Source organism: Cebus imitator, unplaced genomic scaffold (assembly GCF_001604975.1).
Source record: "Cebus imitator isolate Cc_AM_T3 unplaced genomic scaffold, Cebus_imitator-1.0 Scaffold197, whole genome shotgun sequence".
Classification (NCBI taxonomy): Eukaryota; Metazoa; Chordata; class Mammalia; order Primates; family Cebidae; genus Cebus; species Cebus imitator.
Genome location: NW_016107512.1, coordinates 995,227 through 1,013,723, shown reverse-complemented (window position 1 = coordinate 1,013,723; position 18,497 = coordinate 995,227). Strand labels below are relative to the sequence as shown.

General features: G+C 48.4%; 1 protein-coding gene across 16 annotated transcripts in view; it reads left to right on the top strand.

The window, feature by feature from the left end:
• TRERF1 (transcriptional regulating factor 1) overlaps positions 1-18,497 on the top strand; it is a 237,929-nt gene that overhangs the window by 200,050 nt on the left and 19,382 nt on the right. For all 16 annotated transcript variants that reach the window (XM_017547279.2, XM_017547277.2, XM_037745300.1 and 13 more), the window contains 6 exons: positions 1,806-2,190; positions 3,325-3,391; positions 4,444-4,583; positions 4,716-4,819; positions 7,244-7,319; positions 16,027-16,115. In XM_017547279.2, coding sequence (XP_017402768.1) covers positions 1,806-2,190; positions 3,325-3,391; positions 4,444-4,583; positions 4,716-4,819; positions 7,244-7,319; positions 16,027-16,115 — 861 coding nt within the window. The remainder of the gene's footprint in view (positions 1-1,805; positions 2,191-3,324; positions 3,392-4,443; positions 4,584-4,715; positions 4,820-7,243; positions 7,320-16,026; positions 16,116-18,497) is intronic.

Genomic DNA, 18,497 nt, shown 5'->3' with positions numbered 1-18,497 from the left:
CCAGGTCAGGAGTTGAAGACCAGACTGGCCAAGATGGTGAAGCCCCGTCTCTACTAAAAATACAAAAATTAGCTGGGCATGGTGGTGGGTGCCTGTAATCCCAGCTACTCTGGAGGCTGAGGCAGAAAATGCTTGAACCCCGGAGGCGGAGGTTTCAGTGAGCTGAGATCGCACCACACCACTGCACTCCAGGCTGGGCAACAGAGCGAGACTCCATCTCAAAAAAAAATCCAGGTTTAGAGCTGCAGTACAGGACAAGAAGCTGGAGGAGTGGGAGCCCCAAAGGGACCTCTGGCCCTGTAATCAGAGGGTCTGGACTGCAGTGCTGCGTTAAGATAGCATGAGGTCTACATGTTCTTAGATGACCTCATCTGTTACCCAGGAACAGGGTAGGCTATAACTTCAGGGCTGCTTTCCTTATAAGGGGCACCAGCCTCCTTCCCCCATTCTCCTCAGCCCCTCTCCCGCCTCAGCCTCAGGCGCTGAGGAGCCCTCTGGTGGAGAGAGGAGGCAGTTGAGCGCGCTGGCCTAAGGAGAGCCCCCTGGGGTGAGGTCGGGGCTAGGAACCTCACTCTGGAGCTGGGAGCCTGGGACCCTCTGCCTCCCAAGACACCCCTCCTAGAGGCCAGGATGGCACCGTGGAAGGCAAGGAAGCTGAGGGAGAAACAGAAGGCGTCAGAGCCTTGACGCCCTGGAGGGAGAGGAGACAGAGCAGAGGTCACATGGCCTGGAGGCAGCTGGTCACATGACCGTGGCCAGCCCTTCCCATCACCCCCTGCTGCTTCCTACCCAGGCGCCACCCTGGGCTCAGGACTCTCCAGGACCTGCAGCTGTGACTGGCCCCTGGCCTGCAGGGCCCGAGAGGTCACGCCAAACTGTCCAGAACCTTCCCTCAGGTATCCCCGTGGCCCCTCCCAACCACACCGCCTGTGCAGCCACACCCAGCTTCCAGCTTTTCTGGGCTGATGCTACCACACAGCCCGAGTCTGTTTCCGGTTTGGCTTTGGCATGCCCTGCTCATCTGTTTACGTGCATCTGTTTACTTATTAGTATGTATGTATCCATGTGGCAGATCCTCCTTCCAGACTGGGCTTGGTTCCGCTGCCATTAAAATAAACTAAGTCTCCTGACAGGAAGCCAACCTCAGAGAAGAGTTTGCTACAAATAAGCTACAAGTTCTGGGAGCAATAGTGAGGGGCGGTGAGGGGGGAGGTCAACCAGATCGGTGTTTAGGTGAGCACACTGAAAGGGCCTTAGAGATCATCGCGGGTTCTCCCCCGCGCTGCAAGTGACCCAGGAGAGCCGGGTGTGGGTCGCTGGCCTTAGGAGCCTTGGCTAGGCTTGAGCCCCCTCGTCCTGCCCCACGGGTCTCGGTGCCAGCTTCCCTGAAGAGATTGTTCTGTCCCCTTCTCAGAACATGTGGTATCTGTTCCTGATGTCCGTCCCTGGGGAGCACAGGGGGAATCAAAGAGCCCACTCAGCTGGATTCCACTCAAACAGATGGGAATGTAGTGATAAGCAATGAAGACATTGAATTTATTACTTCTTGACCACCCACTATTCCTATCGCCCCCAGCTCTTTCAGAAATTAGGGATTTCTTCCAAAACCTTAGTTTTCTTCCTAGTCTAGCAGCCAGAACTCGCTTTGCCTGAAATGGATGTGGTGGCGCGGGGTGGCGGGGTGGGGGGCGGTCAAGCATAAGGTCTGTCTGCTCAGACAGTAGAAGGCCCCCTTCCCTGAACCTGTGGAATTGGCCTCCAGGGGAAGCTGAAGTATTCGAATCATTTCGTTGTTCCGCTTTTAGGAAATCCCCAAGAAGCAGCAGCCCAGCGTGCCCAAAGCCGAGGAGCCCCTGAAGACCGTGCAGGAGAAGAAAAAGTTCCGGCACCGGCCGGAGCCACTCTTCATCCCGCCGCCGCCCTCCTACAACCCGAACCCCGCTGCCTCCTACTCTGGCGCCACCCTGTACCAGAGCCAGCTGCGCTCCCCGCGCGTCCTCGGAGACCACCTGCTCCTGGACCCCGCCCACGAGCTGCCCCCTTACACGCCCCCACCCATGCTGAGCCCGGTGCGCCAGGGCTCGGGGCTCTTCAGCAATGTGCTCATCTCCGGCCACGGCCCTGGCGCCCACCCGCAGCTGCCCCTGACGCCCCTGGCACCCACACTGCGGGTGCTGCTGTGTCGCTCCAGTGAGTCACCCTTTAGCCTCCTCCTAGGCTCTGGGTGCTGGGTAGAGTCCCGGGAGGCCCCCTTTTCTTTAGCTTTCTCATCTATCCCACAGACTTTGGCGGAGTATTATTGGCTGTATGTAGCACACACTGCTGGGTGCTAATAAAGACTTGGAATGCATAGCCCTTATCCTCGAGGGAATCACAGCCTAATTGGGAGACAAATGTGTAAAGTGATCACCAGTCTCTGGGATAAGGAAACAGTTGAAATGTTCACCCAGTTTCTAAGACAGCCCCCGATGATCGTGCAGGAGAGAAAAAATGAGACCAGGCGTGGTGGCTCACATAAGTAATCCCAGCGCTTTCGGAGGTTAAGGCAGGTGGATCACTTGAGGCCAGGAGTTGAACACCAGCCTGGCCAACATGGTGACACCCCGTTGCTACTAAAAATACAAAAATTAGCCGGGCGTGGTGTCGCGTGCCTGTAATTCCAGCTACTCAGGAAGCTGAGACAGGAGAATCACTTGAACCTGGGAGGCGGAAGTTGCAGTGAGCCAAGATCGCACCACTCCACTCCAGCCTGGGAGACAGAGCGAGACTCCCTCTCCAAAAAAAATAGCGGGACGTGGTGGCAGGCGCCTGAAGTCCCAGCTACTCGGCAGGCTAAGTCCAGGAGAATCGCTTGAACCCGAGAGGCAGAGGCTGCAGTGAGCTGAAATAGAGCCACTGCACTCCCGCCTAGGCAAGGAGCGACACTGTCTCAAAAAGAAAAGAAAACGTACTCAGCAGATGTACAAATAAGATTAGGCATTACATTTAAGATCAAGCCTTGACATTTTAGCATGCTTTATAAAAATCAAGCACAGAGAGGCTAGGATCTCTTTCTGGCGCAAGAAAAATTGCATAGAAATCATACTGCTTAGCCGACCATTGTGGGACAACTGGCTTCTTCTCACTCTGTATGAGAAATGGGTAACCCTAAGTCATTTAGCTCTATACTCCACCCAGCGCCCTGGAAACTGTCAGGGGTAACTCTGGCAGGAGTTGGGTAGGAGAGGAGCCCTGTTATGGCTGGTTAGGTAACTGCTCATTTGCTTTAGTCTTTTTCAACATTCCTTCCCTGTTGACTAGTGACCTCTGATTTTTGTGTTTTAGACAGCATCGATGGCAGCAATGTGACGGTCACCCCAGGGCCTGGAGAGCAGACTGTGGATGTTGAACCGTAAGGAAAAGTCAATTACTCTTTAGAACAGAAGGCTTCACTTCTTGAGAAGTGTAGTTAATACTTTTGTAGCCAGAGGATTACACTGAGAAAGCAGTTGTAGAATTTGTAGGATCGCGGTTATTTCTTGAGTACTGTTGTTTCCCTACACAATAGTTGCCTGTATTCCAAGGCCTTTGCCAAAGACTAAAGGCATGGTCAAAGCATGAAGCCCTGTATTCAGAGAACCTAGCATCCCTATGTCTGGCTCCGCAGACAGCATGGTTGTAGCCATGTATTTTCTTATCCCCAGTGACCCGGAAGCATCTCCCTCGGGGTGGCTCATTCTTTAAAAGGCACCTTCTGAATGTCCTCATGTCCCCCCTCCCCTCCCTGACTCTTGGCCAGTCCTCCAAATGGGCTTGTTAAGTACTTTAATTTTGCTTGGGCAGTGGGTGGTGTTAGGAAAGGGAAAGGTGATTTATCTTCATAGGTAGACACAGAAAAGAGGCCAGGTGGTAGAGTGGTGAGTAGATTGAGTCAGGAATCAGAAAACCTGAGTTCCAACACCATTTTGTAATTTGATCTTGATCGAGTTAACCTTTCTAGGCTTTGGTTGACTCATCAAATTGGCATAATTATTACAGCCTTCTTACGTCACAGATCTCTGTGAGGTTCGGATGGGATCATGTCTGTGAAAGGGATCTGAAAGAGAGAAAAAAATGAAACGAATTGCTTTGTGTTTCCCCCATTTTTGTGGTTAAATGGCACCATTAGCCATGCTCTGGGAAACTGTTCTCTTGGAATTAATCACTCTCCCTTTCCCATTTACAGGAAGCTGTAGAAGCCCCAGGCCGGCTGCTCCCTTGCTCCTAAAATATTTCTCCCCAATCTTAAAGCTGTTCCTTATCCCAGTGAAAAAGCCATGCCTGGAATCTTAGGGTCACACTGTGAGGAAATGCCCCTGCGTTCTTGAAGAAAGAACTAGTTTCCCTCTTTTTCAAGTTCCTGACAGTTGCCCTTGGCCTGGGCCATCAAATTAAAGACCACACTGTTGTTCTTGTCATTTAAAGACGCATCAACATTGGCTTGAGATTCCAAGCAGAAATCCCCGAACTCCAAGATATCTCTGCCCTGGCCCAGGACACACACAAGGCCACACTGGTGTGGAAGCCCTGGCCAGAGCTAGAAAACCATGACCTCCAGCAAAGAGGTATTGGCACATGGGAAGAGCTGGGCGGGAGAGGTTTGATTCTCTCACTGGGATCACTGGCTCTGGGATTGGTATGTTTTCCGTGACACTGAGCTCTCTCTGATTCACCGGTTTCTCCTTATTCCCAAACAGTGGAGAATCTTCTGAATTTGTGCTGTTCAAGTGCATTGCCAGGTGGAGGGACCAATTCTGAATTTGCTTTGCACTCTCTGTTTGAGGCCAAAGGTGATGTGATGGTAAGGAACCATGAAAAAAGAGTACTCTTTACAAATTCCTAAAGAGTATTTTCCCAAGTTTCAATATTGTCTAGCATACCATGCAACCAATTCATAATGACCAATCAGTGCATGATGACCAATCAGCATGCCTCCCTACTCCTTCTCTCAGGGAGTAGGTCAGGATATTAAAGCCTATAGAAAAAAATTTCCGGTTGGACTTCAGTTTCCACCTCTGTTCCTAAAGTTAGAATTGTGGGTATAACTGTCCTAGGAAATTAGAATTTCTTTTCCTCATCTTGCATTTCACATCAGAAAACCAAGTCTCTAGTGATGGAGGTAGACGACTTTACTGAAGCAGAAGTTGATCTAAAATAGCCTGTCTACTCTGCTGATTCTTCTTCCCTGCTATGGAAATCATCCACAGTTTGATGTTTATAGCACTCTTTTCTCCTCTAACCAAAATAAAATGTTGCCTGTTCACCAACTGGTTCCATTTTCCCACTTTTTTTTTTTTTTTTTTTTTTTTTTTTTTTTTTTGAGACGGAGTTTCGCTCTTGTTACCCAGGCTGGAGTGCAATGGCACGATCTCGGCTCACCGCAACCTCCGCCTCCTGGGTTCAGGCAATTCTCCTGCCTCAACCTCCTGAGTAGCTGGGATTACAGGCACGCACCACCATGCCCAGCTAATTTTTTGTAGTTTTAGTAGAGGCGGGGTTTCACCATGTTGACCAGGATGGTCTCGATCTCTTGACCTCGTGATCCACCCGCCTCGGCCTCCCAGAGTGCTGGGATTACAGGCTTGAGCCACCGCGCCCGGCCCATTTTCCCACTTTTAACACAGTTCTGCTGATGTTCCCAAACCCATGTCTTGGTGCTGTCTTCCCAAAATCTCAGCTAACAGTTGACCTGCTCAATCTGAACTTCCTTTTTTTTTTTTTTTTTAATGGGGTCTCGCTGTGTCACCAAGGCTGGAGTGCAATGGCACAATCTCAGCTCACTACAACCTCTGCCTCCCAGGTTCAAGTGATTCTCCTGCCTCAGCCTCCTGAGTAGCTGGGATTACAGGCATGCACCACCACACCTGGCTAGTTTTTGTATTTTCAGCAGAAACCAGGTTTCACCATGCTGGCCAGGCCAGTCTCAAACTCCTGACCTCAGGTGATCCTCCCACCTTGGCCTCCCAAAGTGCTAGGATTACAGGCACCTGACCTCAACCTGGACTTCTGGCTAGATCACTCAATCACTAACCTCTGTTTCCTCTTTGTATAAATACATGGTAGTAGATCTAGCTTCCTGCATTTTGATTTTATGAAAATGTGAAAATAAATGTCCCAATACTATGCTACCCTTCAAGTGTTTCCTAGAATGCTGGAGAATTGTCCTTAACCCTTTGAGATCAGTGTGGCAGAGTAGCACTTCTCGAGCTTTTAATGTGCAAACACATCATCTGAGGAATCTTGTTTAAAATGCAGATTCTGATTCAGGGGGTTGGGAGGAGGGCCCAGGTTCTGCCTTTCTGACCAGCTCCCAGGTGAGGCAGGTATTCCTGTTCTATGGACCACATTTGGAATAGCAAGATTCCAGGCATTGCTCTTCCTGGAAACTATCTGCTGTTCAACTCTGCCTGCAGCATCTTTTAAAAAGCTACCAAGGGCCAGGCGTGGTGGCTCACACCTGTAATCCCAGCACTTTGGGAGGCCGAGGCAGGCAGATCACGAGGTCAGGAGATCAAGACCATCCTAGCCAACATGGTGAAACCCCATCTCTACTAAAAATACAAAAAATTAGCTGGGCATGGTGGTGCATGCCTGTAATCCCAGCTACTCGGGAGGCTGAGGCAGGAGAATTGCCTGAAACCGGAAAAGGGAAGTTGCAGTGAGCCGAGATCGCACCACTGCACTCCATCCTGGCCTGGCGATAGAACGAGATTCTGTCTCAAAAAAAAAAAGCTCCCGAGGCTGATCTGAAGCAGTTTATTTAGCCAGGCTCTCTTGAAGGATGGTATATATGTAGTAAGTTGTTACTGATACAGCTGTTGATGTTCAGTTGTAATGAAACACAAGTTTTCTGTTAAACAGTTACAGATCAACCATTCATTTCCTCGGAAGCCCTGCCTAGAGACTCAGCCTCCAGTCAGAGGAGGCCCCACTCATCTCTGGGACTGGTGGGATTTTACCAGGGAAGAGTCAGGTCTTTCTGTTTTCCCATGGCATGAATAACTAGCTTCAGGCATGGAGTGGGAGGGTGTTAGAATGAGACTCTTACTGGGTGCTGAACAGACATGAAACCCTAGTTAGGGTAAGTCTCCCTCTGGGTTTCCTTCCAGTGCCCCCGCCCTGGCCTCTGCAGTGCTAACCCCTTTTCCCCTTTGGGTAGATGGTCTCCCTAGGACACACAGACCTGTTAACTGACTCTGGCCTTTTCTCTCCCCTGGGTCTACAGGTTGCTCTGGAAATGCTGCTGCTGCGGAAGCCGGTCAGGTTAAAATGTCATCCTTTAGCAAATTACCACTATGCCGGTAGGTTGCCAGGAGCCCTGTGCCCTGTTGCCTCCTGCCAGTGGGCTGCCTGCATGTTTGGTTGTGTCACTTTCTAGTAATGGATAACACCAGTTCTGTCCTAATCACCACTTGTGATCTCAAGGTCTCCAAGGGCAGAGCTATGTCTGTTGCTTTGGCACTGTTGGCATCTGTCTGTGTAGGCTCCTGCCCCTTGTGGGTATGCCAAGACCTGGGCGATACTGGACAGTGCCTGCACGTGTGGCAGGGAGACTGGTGCATGAGACCAGAGAGAGCCACAGAAGGTACAGCACTGCTCTGGCAACAGCAGCCCCCCGGCTTTGGAATCAGTAGCCATGGGTTCAGATCCTGCTGTACCCCTTGACCAAGTCCTGTGGCCTTTTGCAGCCTTGGTTTTCTCACTTGTAAAATAAGACTTGTATTCCATCCCTTGTAGTGGTTTTATGGGATGAGAGATGGTATATGTAGCCCAATGCCTGGCATATCCTAGTAGTACTTATTATTCATTTGTCCAACAATTATTTTTTGAACACTTACTGTGTCCAAGGGACTTGGTAAACACTGAGATGCATCAGTGACTACAACAGACATGGACACAGTCCTACCTCATGTGGCTCAGAGTCCGAGGAGGAGGCAGATATTAAATCATGGATCACACTAATGACAGGGAAAGATTTCATCCACACAGGGTTGTGTATGTGAATTAATACTAGTACCACAGTAAGAGGTAAGTAGAAGACTCCTTTGAGATTTAAATGTAGTGAGAATCGTGAAGAGCAAAGGAAATAGGTCGGGGAGCCTAAGAGGTGACTGGTGACACCGAGGTCAACATTTTCATTTCCATGCACTCTGGTAGAACTGTTCCTTCTGAGGGTATTTCAGAGGGGGCTGAATTTTCAGTGCCTCTTGATTTTTAATCACTTGAGGGTTTCTTTGGTGCTCTGGGAAGACCCTGCCTAGGCAGGTTGTAAATATGTGGGCTTGGGGACCAAGCTATACCTTTTCCAATCTTTGGTCTCGGCAGCCAGGTGAGTGCTTCTTTACAAATACTGGCTTTCCTTCTCTACCGCTACTTGCCGCACCTACTGTGCTCCGCCTTTTTCATGAACAAGGCTTCCTGCCTGTCATCATAAGGTAGACCTCAAAGCCCCTCATCTAGGCACAGTAAGCCCAAGATGTCTGCCTGTAGGTCACTCCCGGAACTAGGCCAGTACAGAGTGGACACATGGGATAAGAAATTCATCACTTCTCTGGTGGCCTAAAGGAGCCAGCTGCTTAATATTGTCTCTGTCATTTCCTGCTTGGTGTCTGCCCCAAATGTGGGTAGAAAGATGTAGGAGTTCTCCCTAATCTGCCATGGAAACTGTTGAGTCCTCTCTCTTAATAGTTTCCAGCATCATCTGCTGCCCATTGAACGCTGACAGGCTGTCCAGCCAGCTAGAGCCTGTCTCAAGCTTCTTTTCATGATGGGTGGGATGGTGGGTTGGCTAAAAGGAGCTTCCCAACCAAGTGCTGTGAGATGCTGCTGTCCTCAGTCCTCAGAGTGGCTGGGATCACCGGAGCCTCTGGGCTGGTCAGCTTCAGCCGTGAGCAACTTCATCTGGGACACAGCTCTCCTCTGCTTCTTCCAAGTGTCCCAAACAAGTATCATTTTATGTGCATCATGACATTAAAAAGGTCAGAAAGCTATGTACTAGGAGCCCCACCTAGTCAAACAAAATCAAAACAAAATAAAAACACTGAAGTCTTAACCAAAAACTGTGAAACAAGAGGGCCCTAAATTCTGCTACAATTACTTGATCTCTTGAGGTTAGGGATTTCTAGCTAATCCCTTGCCTATCCCCTGCCACCTTCCCCAGCAGGCAGACCAGGAAGGATTCTGCCGTTTTCTGGAATCATTTCAATCCTCGGAGGCAAAAGAGGTAGAGCTGAGCTGTGAAGGGTTGACATCCCCAAGAGAAGGGTACTCACCTATGTCTGCCAGTCACTTGCCTTCTCCAGGAAGCGATCATAGACTGGGACTCAGAGAATTTTCTAGAAGTATAACCAAAAAGGGCAGAGGTCACTGGTCTCTAAAGTCTGACCCAAAACCATCTCCTTAACAGTTTCCTTCTAACCCACAGGGGAGCAGTGGAGTCTTCCCCATCACATGCCCCAGCCACCACCTCCCTCCCCAACTGCTGAGCCCCCCACCATTTGCTTCCTGGGTGTCAGTGAGTCCTATCTCCTTGGCCCCCATTCTGCCTTGGCCTTTGTGCCTGAGCCCTGTTGGGTTGCTCTCCAGTACTGAATTCCTGTTGGCTTAATTGCCACCTTGCTGGGACCCTATCTTCTGGATCTCCTTTGGCTCCTGACTCTGTGGCTGTGGCCAGTGTCACCCACCCTGAGTCCCAGCCCTGAATTTGCTCTCCAGAATCCTAGTTATCTGGAGAGGGAGTTCAGCTCTCCCAAGCTTACCTGAGCCTGTCCGTGTCAGGGAGGGAGGCTGTAAGTTTGGGGAGAAAGACAAAGACACAGGCCTCCAAAAATCACTTCCTTACTTTACTCATTATCTTCCCTTTCCCACCCATTGCAAGCCATTGAGAAAAGGAAAAAGCGACCAGTGCTGGGACCAAGGAGAGATGTGCTGTGGGGGAAGGACCAGTGTGGTGGGCATCTCGTCCAGATCTGAGGGTTGCTTGCCAAGGCCACATGAACCCTGTATGGGATCCTCAGAGGAAGGTGCTGTTGCAGTGGCTCCTGGTGCTCAACCCACACAAGGATGCACAGTCCAGCCCTCTGTGGCGCTCAGCACCCTCCCACCCATGTGTGGTGAGCAGTTGTGTACAACGGCTCCTAGTTAGCCCTTGGGTTGGGAAGGGCCGAGCGTGTGGGAGTCAGGGTGGAGAAGAAGCCTGGATGCGATTAGAGGGATTGCAGCTTGCTTGGTTTTTTTCAGTCAACTGGTCATTCCTGCAGATGGATGGAGAGTGGAGGGGGTGTTAGAACTGATCCTGGCTTCTTGGCAAGCATTCAACAGAGGCTGCTATCAGTCCTGAGCACAGCCCAAACACCTATTCAGTCCTGAAAACCCTGACGTGAGGTGTGGAGCTGGAGGAGACCTAGAGGAAATACTCATTCCGTTGGAGAGGGCTGGTCTCTTCTGCCTTGGAAGCTGCCCCAGTTAGATGAGGAGACAGAATTACATACTCAAGAGAATAATTTGCAAGAGCACAGCTGTGATTTCATTTTCCAGGCATCCTTAGCCTGTGTCTCTATCTAGACAGTGGTTCCCTCAAGCATAGGACTGAGTTAAAACTCTTTTACCTTGCCTGACACGACACTGGTTTAAATTTTTAAAAATTTCTTAGTGGACAAACTCAAATTCTGGATTCAGATTGAGGCTTCCCCCTTTTTGCCCACAGAGAAAACTTTGGTAGCAACCTGCTTCACCTTGTACCCTGAAAAAAAATTACTCAACCTTCACCCACTACTGAAAACCCTGTGTGGAAATGAAAATCTGATATAAAAACAGTCCTTTTTCTACAATGAACGTGTCTGTCTTGTGTAACTACAAAACATTATCCGTGGGGCCAAGCACAGTGGCTCATGCCTATAATCCCAGAACTTTGGGAGGCCAAGGTGGGCAGATCGCTTGAGTTCAGGAGTTCAAGACGAGTCTGGCCAACACGGTGAAACCCTATCTCTACTAAAAGTACACAACTTAGCCGGGCATGGTGGCGCATCCCTGTAATCTCAGCTACTTGGGTGGATGAGGCAGGAGAGTTGCCTGAACCCGAGAAGCGTAGGCTGCAGTGAGTTGAGATCACACCGCTGCACTCCAGCCTGGGCCACAGAGTGAGACGCTGTCTCAAAAAAAATAATAATAAATCAATGTAAGTTTTAAGAAAGACAGAACGGCCCTCTAAAAGATACTGTGTCCAAACTTTCTCTCACCCCTCCATGTCTCTTTTTAATTGCCTGGTTTCACTATAGATTGCCCCCAGATTAGCCACAGTCCGGAGCCTGTTTCCCGGCAACCGAAGGTCAGAACAGCTTTCCTCCGGATACTGTTCCAGCAGCGTTTCATCCAGTTAATTAGGTTCTTTGTAATTAGCCTTAATCGTCTTGTTAGGGGCCACTGCTGGTAATAGCCCAATAGCCAGGAATCCCCAGGTAGAACAAATGAGTGCTGGGGGACTGTCAACCCAGGAACCCTATGTGCATGCTGAATGGGCATCAGAGATCCTAGAGAGAAGGGAGGGTGGGGGCGGGGGGGGGGCAGTTGAAGGAAAGGGGAGGATTGGAGGCAACCCTTTGCTTCAGCTTTGTATTTTATCCTGGACTTTGTCCAAGATACAGGATCCAAGAAAGGCCGGCTTAGAATCTTGTCTAAGAATGAGGAACATGTCCCTGTCAGACAGACTCGAGGGAAGAGAGACACCTGAGCCTTTCCTTAACTTCAGATTACAGAGGGATTTTGGAGGCAGGAAGGAGAAGACTATGGATATTATAAGCAGCCAGGAGTGAGACTGTGGGATAAGAAATCCACAGAACGAGGAGCAGGTGGTCTTGAACGCCACTGTCCACATATCAGCAGGGGCAGCCTGTGTCTCATAGCCGTGGGCTGATTTGGAATCTGCTCTCCAAGTGGCCCGTGAAGGTTCAAAACATGTACTGAACTCTTAGGACCAAACCTGCCAGTCACAGGTTTGACCTGTATCAGTCACAGGCTGACCAAACCTGTCAGCCACCATCCCCATGTCATGTGGGGAAACTTAGCTTCAGAGAAGTTAAGTGGCAGAACCAGGTTCACAACCTAAGGTGACTAAATTCACCCTTTTTATCACAGTTCAGTGATACTATTTGGGGGAGACACACTCATGTTGTTTATCTGTCCCTAGCCTGGTGGAGTTCAGTCCAAGAGCCCAGGGATAGACTGTCAGTCTCAGAGGGCAACCTTGTGATTAGGAAGCCAGCTCTAGTGTGAGAATGGTTTCGTTGCCTGGACAAGCCTCTGTCCCTCGCTTTGTGGACACCCTGTTGGACAGACACTAACACATGCACACACAGAGGGTTGTCATTTGCACCAAAGCACAGACCCTAGGACTATGCAGAAGAGCCACCTCTTATTCTCTAAGACCATGCTCCCCGACACAGCCCTGCATCCCTTGGAATGGAGAGTGACATAGAGGGACAGGGAGAACATGCAGCCCACGCCAGCTCAGGACGAGTTGTACAGAGTGCACATTCTGGAATCATGAAGGCTTCAAATCCTATGACAGAGCAGCAGTCTTAAACCGCCAGGAGTCAGCAGGGAGAAGGTCTCCTTTCCCCATGAGGTTTGGGATCTCTCCTAACAGACGGGCCAGGAAGTTACTTCACCTGTGGAGTTGCATCTGGCAAGCAATTTGGAAACATGAAGGGACATGCTTCTCAGAAATCAACAGGCCTGGGAACTGAACACTGCTTTTGGGGCCAGAAATCTGGTAGTGAGCCTAGCAGGCAGAAAGACGTATATCCACAGGCCGGGTGTGGTGGCTCACACCTATAATCCTAGCACTTTGGGAGGCCGAGGTGGGTGGATCACATGAGGTCAGGAGTTCAAGACCAGCCTGGCCATCATGGTGAAACCCCATCTTAAAATAAAATAAAAAATAAAAAAAGAAAGAAGTATATCCACTGCAGACAGGCTGAGAAGGCTGGGTGGCCCTGTTAGTGTCTTGTCGTGTCTCAGAGCTGCACTATAACTTAGGAAACTGATGGTCTGGCTGATACTGGAAAGAATTATCATTGATCTAGTTGAGGGTTTCATCAGCACAATGTCCCCTGATTCCCTATGGGAGATGCAGCCAAGGGCCATGCAGACTGTGGACCTGCAGCAGGTCAGCAGAGCAGCCTCTGTGTAAGCTTGCATGAATCAGCTGGTGTGACAGACTGCCATTGTAGTCTTCCTTCCATTGTTATCTTTCTGAACTCTCTTACCCGTTTGCTCTTTTGGTGGATACCTAAAAGGAACCATGACTGTTTGTTGTTCAGCTGAATTATTGGTTATTCCTTTTTGTGTCCCTCTTTCTGCCTCTGTTCCTGGGTAAGGAGACCCCAAGGCTTTGAATGTTGGATAGAATTTGAAGAATGGCGATGGAAGTGCTCTAGAGCCTTAAATCCCCCCAACCCCCTGTGCTCACACGCACTCCAGCAAGGATTCTCCAAGCCCCCAGGCCCCCTGAGGCTCCCCTGTTGCTGTGATCTGCACAGCCAGAGCTGTCCAGTCCTCTGGAACCCATGGAAGATGGTTCCCTTCTGCTGAGGATTCATGGGAAAGCTACTTTCCTCCTAGAAGTAGAGATAAGTTTGCAGCTGGGCACAGTAGCTCATACCTGTAATCCTAGCACTTTGGGAGGCTGAGCCAGGCAGATCACTTGAGGTTTGGCGTTCAAGACCAGCCTGGCCAACTTGATAATACCCTGTCTCTACTAAAAATACAAAAATTAGCTGGGCATGGCAGCACGCACCTGTAATCTCGGCTACTCAAGACATTAAGGAAAGAGAATCACTTGAACCCAGGAGGCGGAGGTTGCAGTGAGCCAAGATCTCACCACTGCACTCCAGCCTGGAAAACAGAGCAAGACTCCATCTCCCCACCAAAAAAAAAAAAAAAAAAAAAAATGTATATGTTTGCAAACCAAATACATTGGGTGGTGGCCCTGCTTTTGTAGAAGTCTGACCCAGCCCAGCTGTGGAGAGCATATTCTGAGTCTGGAGCCAAAGCTCCTGGCTTGAGGACCCATCAAGGAGTCATACAAGGAAGTTGTTTATTTCAGAAATGTGAGTTTACATCACTGAACCACATACTCTCCTAAGGACCCTAGGCTCCCCACTTGTGGTCTAAGGAGGCCCCTGCCTGCCCAGAGCAGTTTCACCTGATTCACTTATTTTGGCCAAATACTGCAAGGGAAGAGGCAATTAGAGTTTCCTGTACTACAGCCCCACCACTTGACCATAGCAAAATGGAAACTTGGACTTGCCGGGAATGGGAGGAATGATATTATGGTTTGGGGTACCAGAGCTCTGAGAAGTGTAGTGAGGTCAAAGCCTTGGCCTAATAGCATCCAAAGAATAAGAGATGTGAAAATTCAGCAGGCCAGAAGAACAAGACTGAGTTTTCCTGAACCAGCCTCAGTGGTTGAACCTTCCCTAGAGCCCCCAGAAATAGGAGTCCCCTTAGAAGTAAGCCTTATTTCTTGCCCTAAACAAGCCAGTACCATTTTATATTATTATCTGCATATCCTGCTTTCTTTCTTGGAGGAAAAAGACATGAAGATCAGGTTTAGCCAGTAAGGCAGATGCAGCAGTCCAGCAGTGAAGCCTCTCCCTCTTCAGTCAGCAAATCTGTCAAGAACTGGCCCCACTCACCTCTCCAGCCTCATCTGCTACTACTGGAACCTTATACTGGAACCAGATTAGATTACTAGTTGTTCTTTAAAAACCTCCATTTCCTCATCTGTCAAATGGGCTTATCATCATCATAATCTTACAGGATTGTTAATAGAACCTAATAATGAATAACTGAAGTACTTAGAACGGGGCATATAGTAAGCACTTAGAAATGTTAATGCTGACCGGGCGCGGTGGCTTATGCCTGTAATCCCAGCACTTTGGGAGGCCAAGGCGGGCAGATCACCTGAGGCTGGGAGTTCAAGACCAGTCTGACCAACATGGAGAAACCCCGTCTCTACTAAAAACACAAAATTAGCTGGGCATGGTGGCACATGTCTGTAATTCAAGCTATTCAGGAGGCTGAGGCAGGAGAATCACTTGAATCCAGGAGTTGGAGGTTGCAGTGAGCCAAAATCGTGCCATTGCACTCCAGCCTGGGCAACAAGAGCAAAACTCCATCTCAAAAAAAAAAAAAAAATAGAAATGTTAATGCTATTTTTTCCTAGCACAGCATCTTGCTTATAATATGCACCTAATAAATATCTGTTGAATGAATGGCTGAAGTGCATGACTTCCCTCTTGCCTCTGACTTTGCACATCCTGCTTCCTCTCCCCAGAATACTCTTCCATCTCCTTATTGTCTGACTTGCTTCTATATAACCTTTAAAACTCAACTCAGATGTTTTCTTTACCTGGAATCCTTCCTGGCTGCTGTGGTCCTAACCTAAGTGTGGTGTTTCCCCTATGTGCCCCACTGGCATCTCACCTTTACCTGAATAATTATAGTTACCACCTTGAACGTCACGGCCTCCTGGTTTGTCTCCCAAGTAGATTGTAGGCATCTTGAGGGTGGAGGGTGAATCCATCCACACCCTGAAGGGTACTTGCTACATGAATGTTTTTATTTGTGAATATAATAATTGTGTTAAAACTGTACCTAAAATTTGTTGAATGCTCACTGTTCCCCCGTGATTATGCTGGGAATTTTTTTGCATTATCTTCTTTAACTTTCACAAAAATCCTAATCAGTGGAGGCAATTATAATTATTCCCATTTGTAGGTAACAAAAAAGGCTTAGGATGAGTAACTTGCCAAGGTCAACGCCATAGCTGGGATTTGAACCCAGGTGTCAAAGCTCCTAACCATTATATCACACTATCTTTTTGTTCAAATGGGAGTTTGGTATGTATTATATCACAGTTGTATTTTGTAACTTAGCTAAATGAACAAACAACTAAAAACAGGGGAAACTGTGAGTTGTTCTTATGAGGTTTGTGTTTCGTTGTAGGTTCGGACAAGTGGACCTCCCTAGAAAGAAAACTGTTTAACAAAGCACTAGCCGCTTACAGCAAAGACTTTATTTTTGTACAGAAGATGGTAAGCATGATTTTTCCCACTGCCCCCTTGAAATTAAATTTGGGAAATTGTACACAAAAATATTTAGAAATATTTGGTTACTGGTTTAAGATACTTACAAAGAGGATGTCTTCCACATTCGCTGGTGAGGGTGGTAGGGAATATAGGGGTGGTGTGGCCCCAGTGTTAGGAGTGTGGCAGGGAGAGGACACGGAAAAGAAGGCATAGATTATCTGGACACTGCAGTGGTGTGGGGTTATTTTCTATCTTAATAAAAATGTGTAATTCATAATTCTACTAGAATAGCTAGAACTCGGGCTCCTGGTTCACAATTTACATAATTTTATTTATTTATTTATTTATTTTTGAGACAGAGTTTCACTCTGTCACCCAGGCTGGAGTTCAGTGGCATGATCTTGGCTCACTGCAGCCTCCACCTCCTGAGTTCAAGCGATTCTCCTGCCTTAGCCTCTAGGGTAGCTGGGATTACAGGCATGCACCACCACACCTGGCTAAGCTTTGTATTTTTAGTAGAGACGGGGTTTCATCATGTTGGCTAGGCTGGTCTTGAACTCCTGACCTCAAGTGATCTACCTCCTTCAGCCTCCCAAAGTGCTGGGATTACAGGTGTGAGCTACCACACCTGGCCATACATAATTTATTTTATGTATATTTGACAAACCTATCACATTTCTGACAGAATTTTTTTCTGGGAAACTGGGGAAAGGAGAACGTGTGGCCTCCCTCTACCCAGTAGCAGAGTTTCTGGTGTTATAATGACAGTAATAATAAAAATACCTTGCATATACAGCATTTTAAAGCAAAATAAAACTTGCGCATAGATGAAATAGCACTTTATGCAACAGATAAACATTGACTTTATTGGCTAAGAGGTGGTTTAGCGTAAAAAATTAAAACCATTCAAAGAGTGTTTCAACAAATTGATGAATGATGGAGCCATATTGTGTTAAAGACAGTTAAGGCTGTTCAGGTACACAGAGAGCAGGGCCACCGGTGACAGTGCCCACTGACTCCTGGCTGGGACAGACGGTCCTTGGAGGTGTCTAGGGTGGCATTTCTCTTGTCGTCAGTCTAGGGCCTTGCCTGGACAAACATGAGAAGCAGGAGGACTTTGTCTCTGACTTTCCTCTGCCTCCGTATCTGCATTTGCACCTGCCTTGCCCTTTGCAGCCACCATGCCTTTGCTGCCCTGTGTGCCCGGCAGCTCTCATGCTCCATCTTTCTTGAGTCACCCTCCCCCCAGGACTGGCCTGGCATAGACCTCAATTCTTGAAGGCCCCACACTATGGTCTATGATGGATTCGTGTATTGAGCTTACCCGGCAACGTGGGTTTTAACCCAGGGCCCTCTGGGATGGACATCATCCTCTCTCCCTCGGATGATTCTAGTGTGGAAACTCCAGGTGTTGGGGATGAGAAGGGGACAACTTTGAGGAGACAGGACTTGGTGCCCCTCTCATCTCACCATGTAGGTGGCCTTGTTCCCACCCTCAAAGGTAAGGCCAGCCTTTAATCTGAATCCAGCAAACCCACATTATTACACCTCAGCTGATCGCAGAGCATATAAACTAAACAAAGGAATGTTTTTGCCTTGAGATGCATAGACCTTTGCCTCTTTGAGGTTGAAAAGGGCAAGGCCCATTTCCTGCAAAACCTAATCTCTGTCATCATAACTTTTGCCTTATATTCCTATTCTATTACTAAGGAACATTTCTCATAAGCAGATTTTGAAGGTCAAGTTAGAGCCATTCAAGCATATTAAATGAAAAAGCAGCTGCTTTATGGGTTAAAAAAAAATGAGTAAGTCTGTAAGGACTGATCTGAAAAAATCTCCAAGCTATATTACGAAAACAATCAAGTTGCAAAGCAGTATTTATAGTGTTTTCTGAGGAAGGATGGTGGAGGGAAAAATATATTTGTGTGTGTGTTGGCTGGTACATGCCTTAAAAAGTTCTGGAATGAGGCTGGGTGTGTTGACTCATGCCTATAGTGCCAGCACTTTGGGAGGCCAAGCCAGGAGGATCACTTGAGGTTAGGAGTTTGAGATCAGCCTGGCCAACATGGTGAAACCCCATCTCTACTAAAAATATGAAAAAATGAGCTGGGTGTGGTGGTGGGTGCCTGTAATACCAGCTACTCAGGAGGCTAAGGCAGGAGAATCGCTTGAATCCTGGAGATGGAGATTACAGTGAGCCATGATCACGCCACTGCACTCCAGCCTGGGCAACAGAGTGAGACTTCATCTTAAAAAAAAAAAAAAAATTCTGGGCCAGGCGTGGTGCCTCACACCTGTAATCCTAGCACTTTGGGAGGCCGAGGCGGGCAGATCACGAGGTCAAGAGATCGAGACCATCCTGGCCAACATGGTGAAACCCCGTCTCTA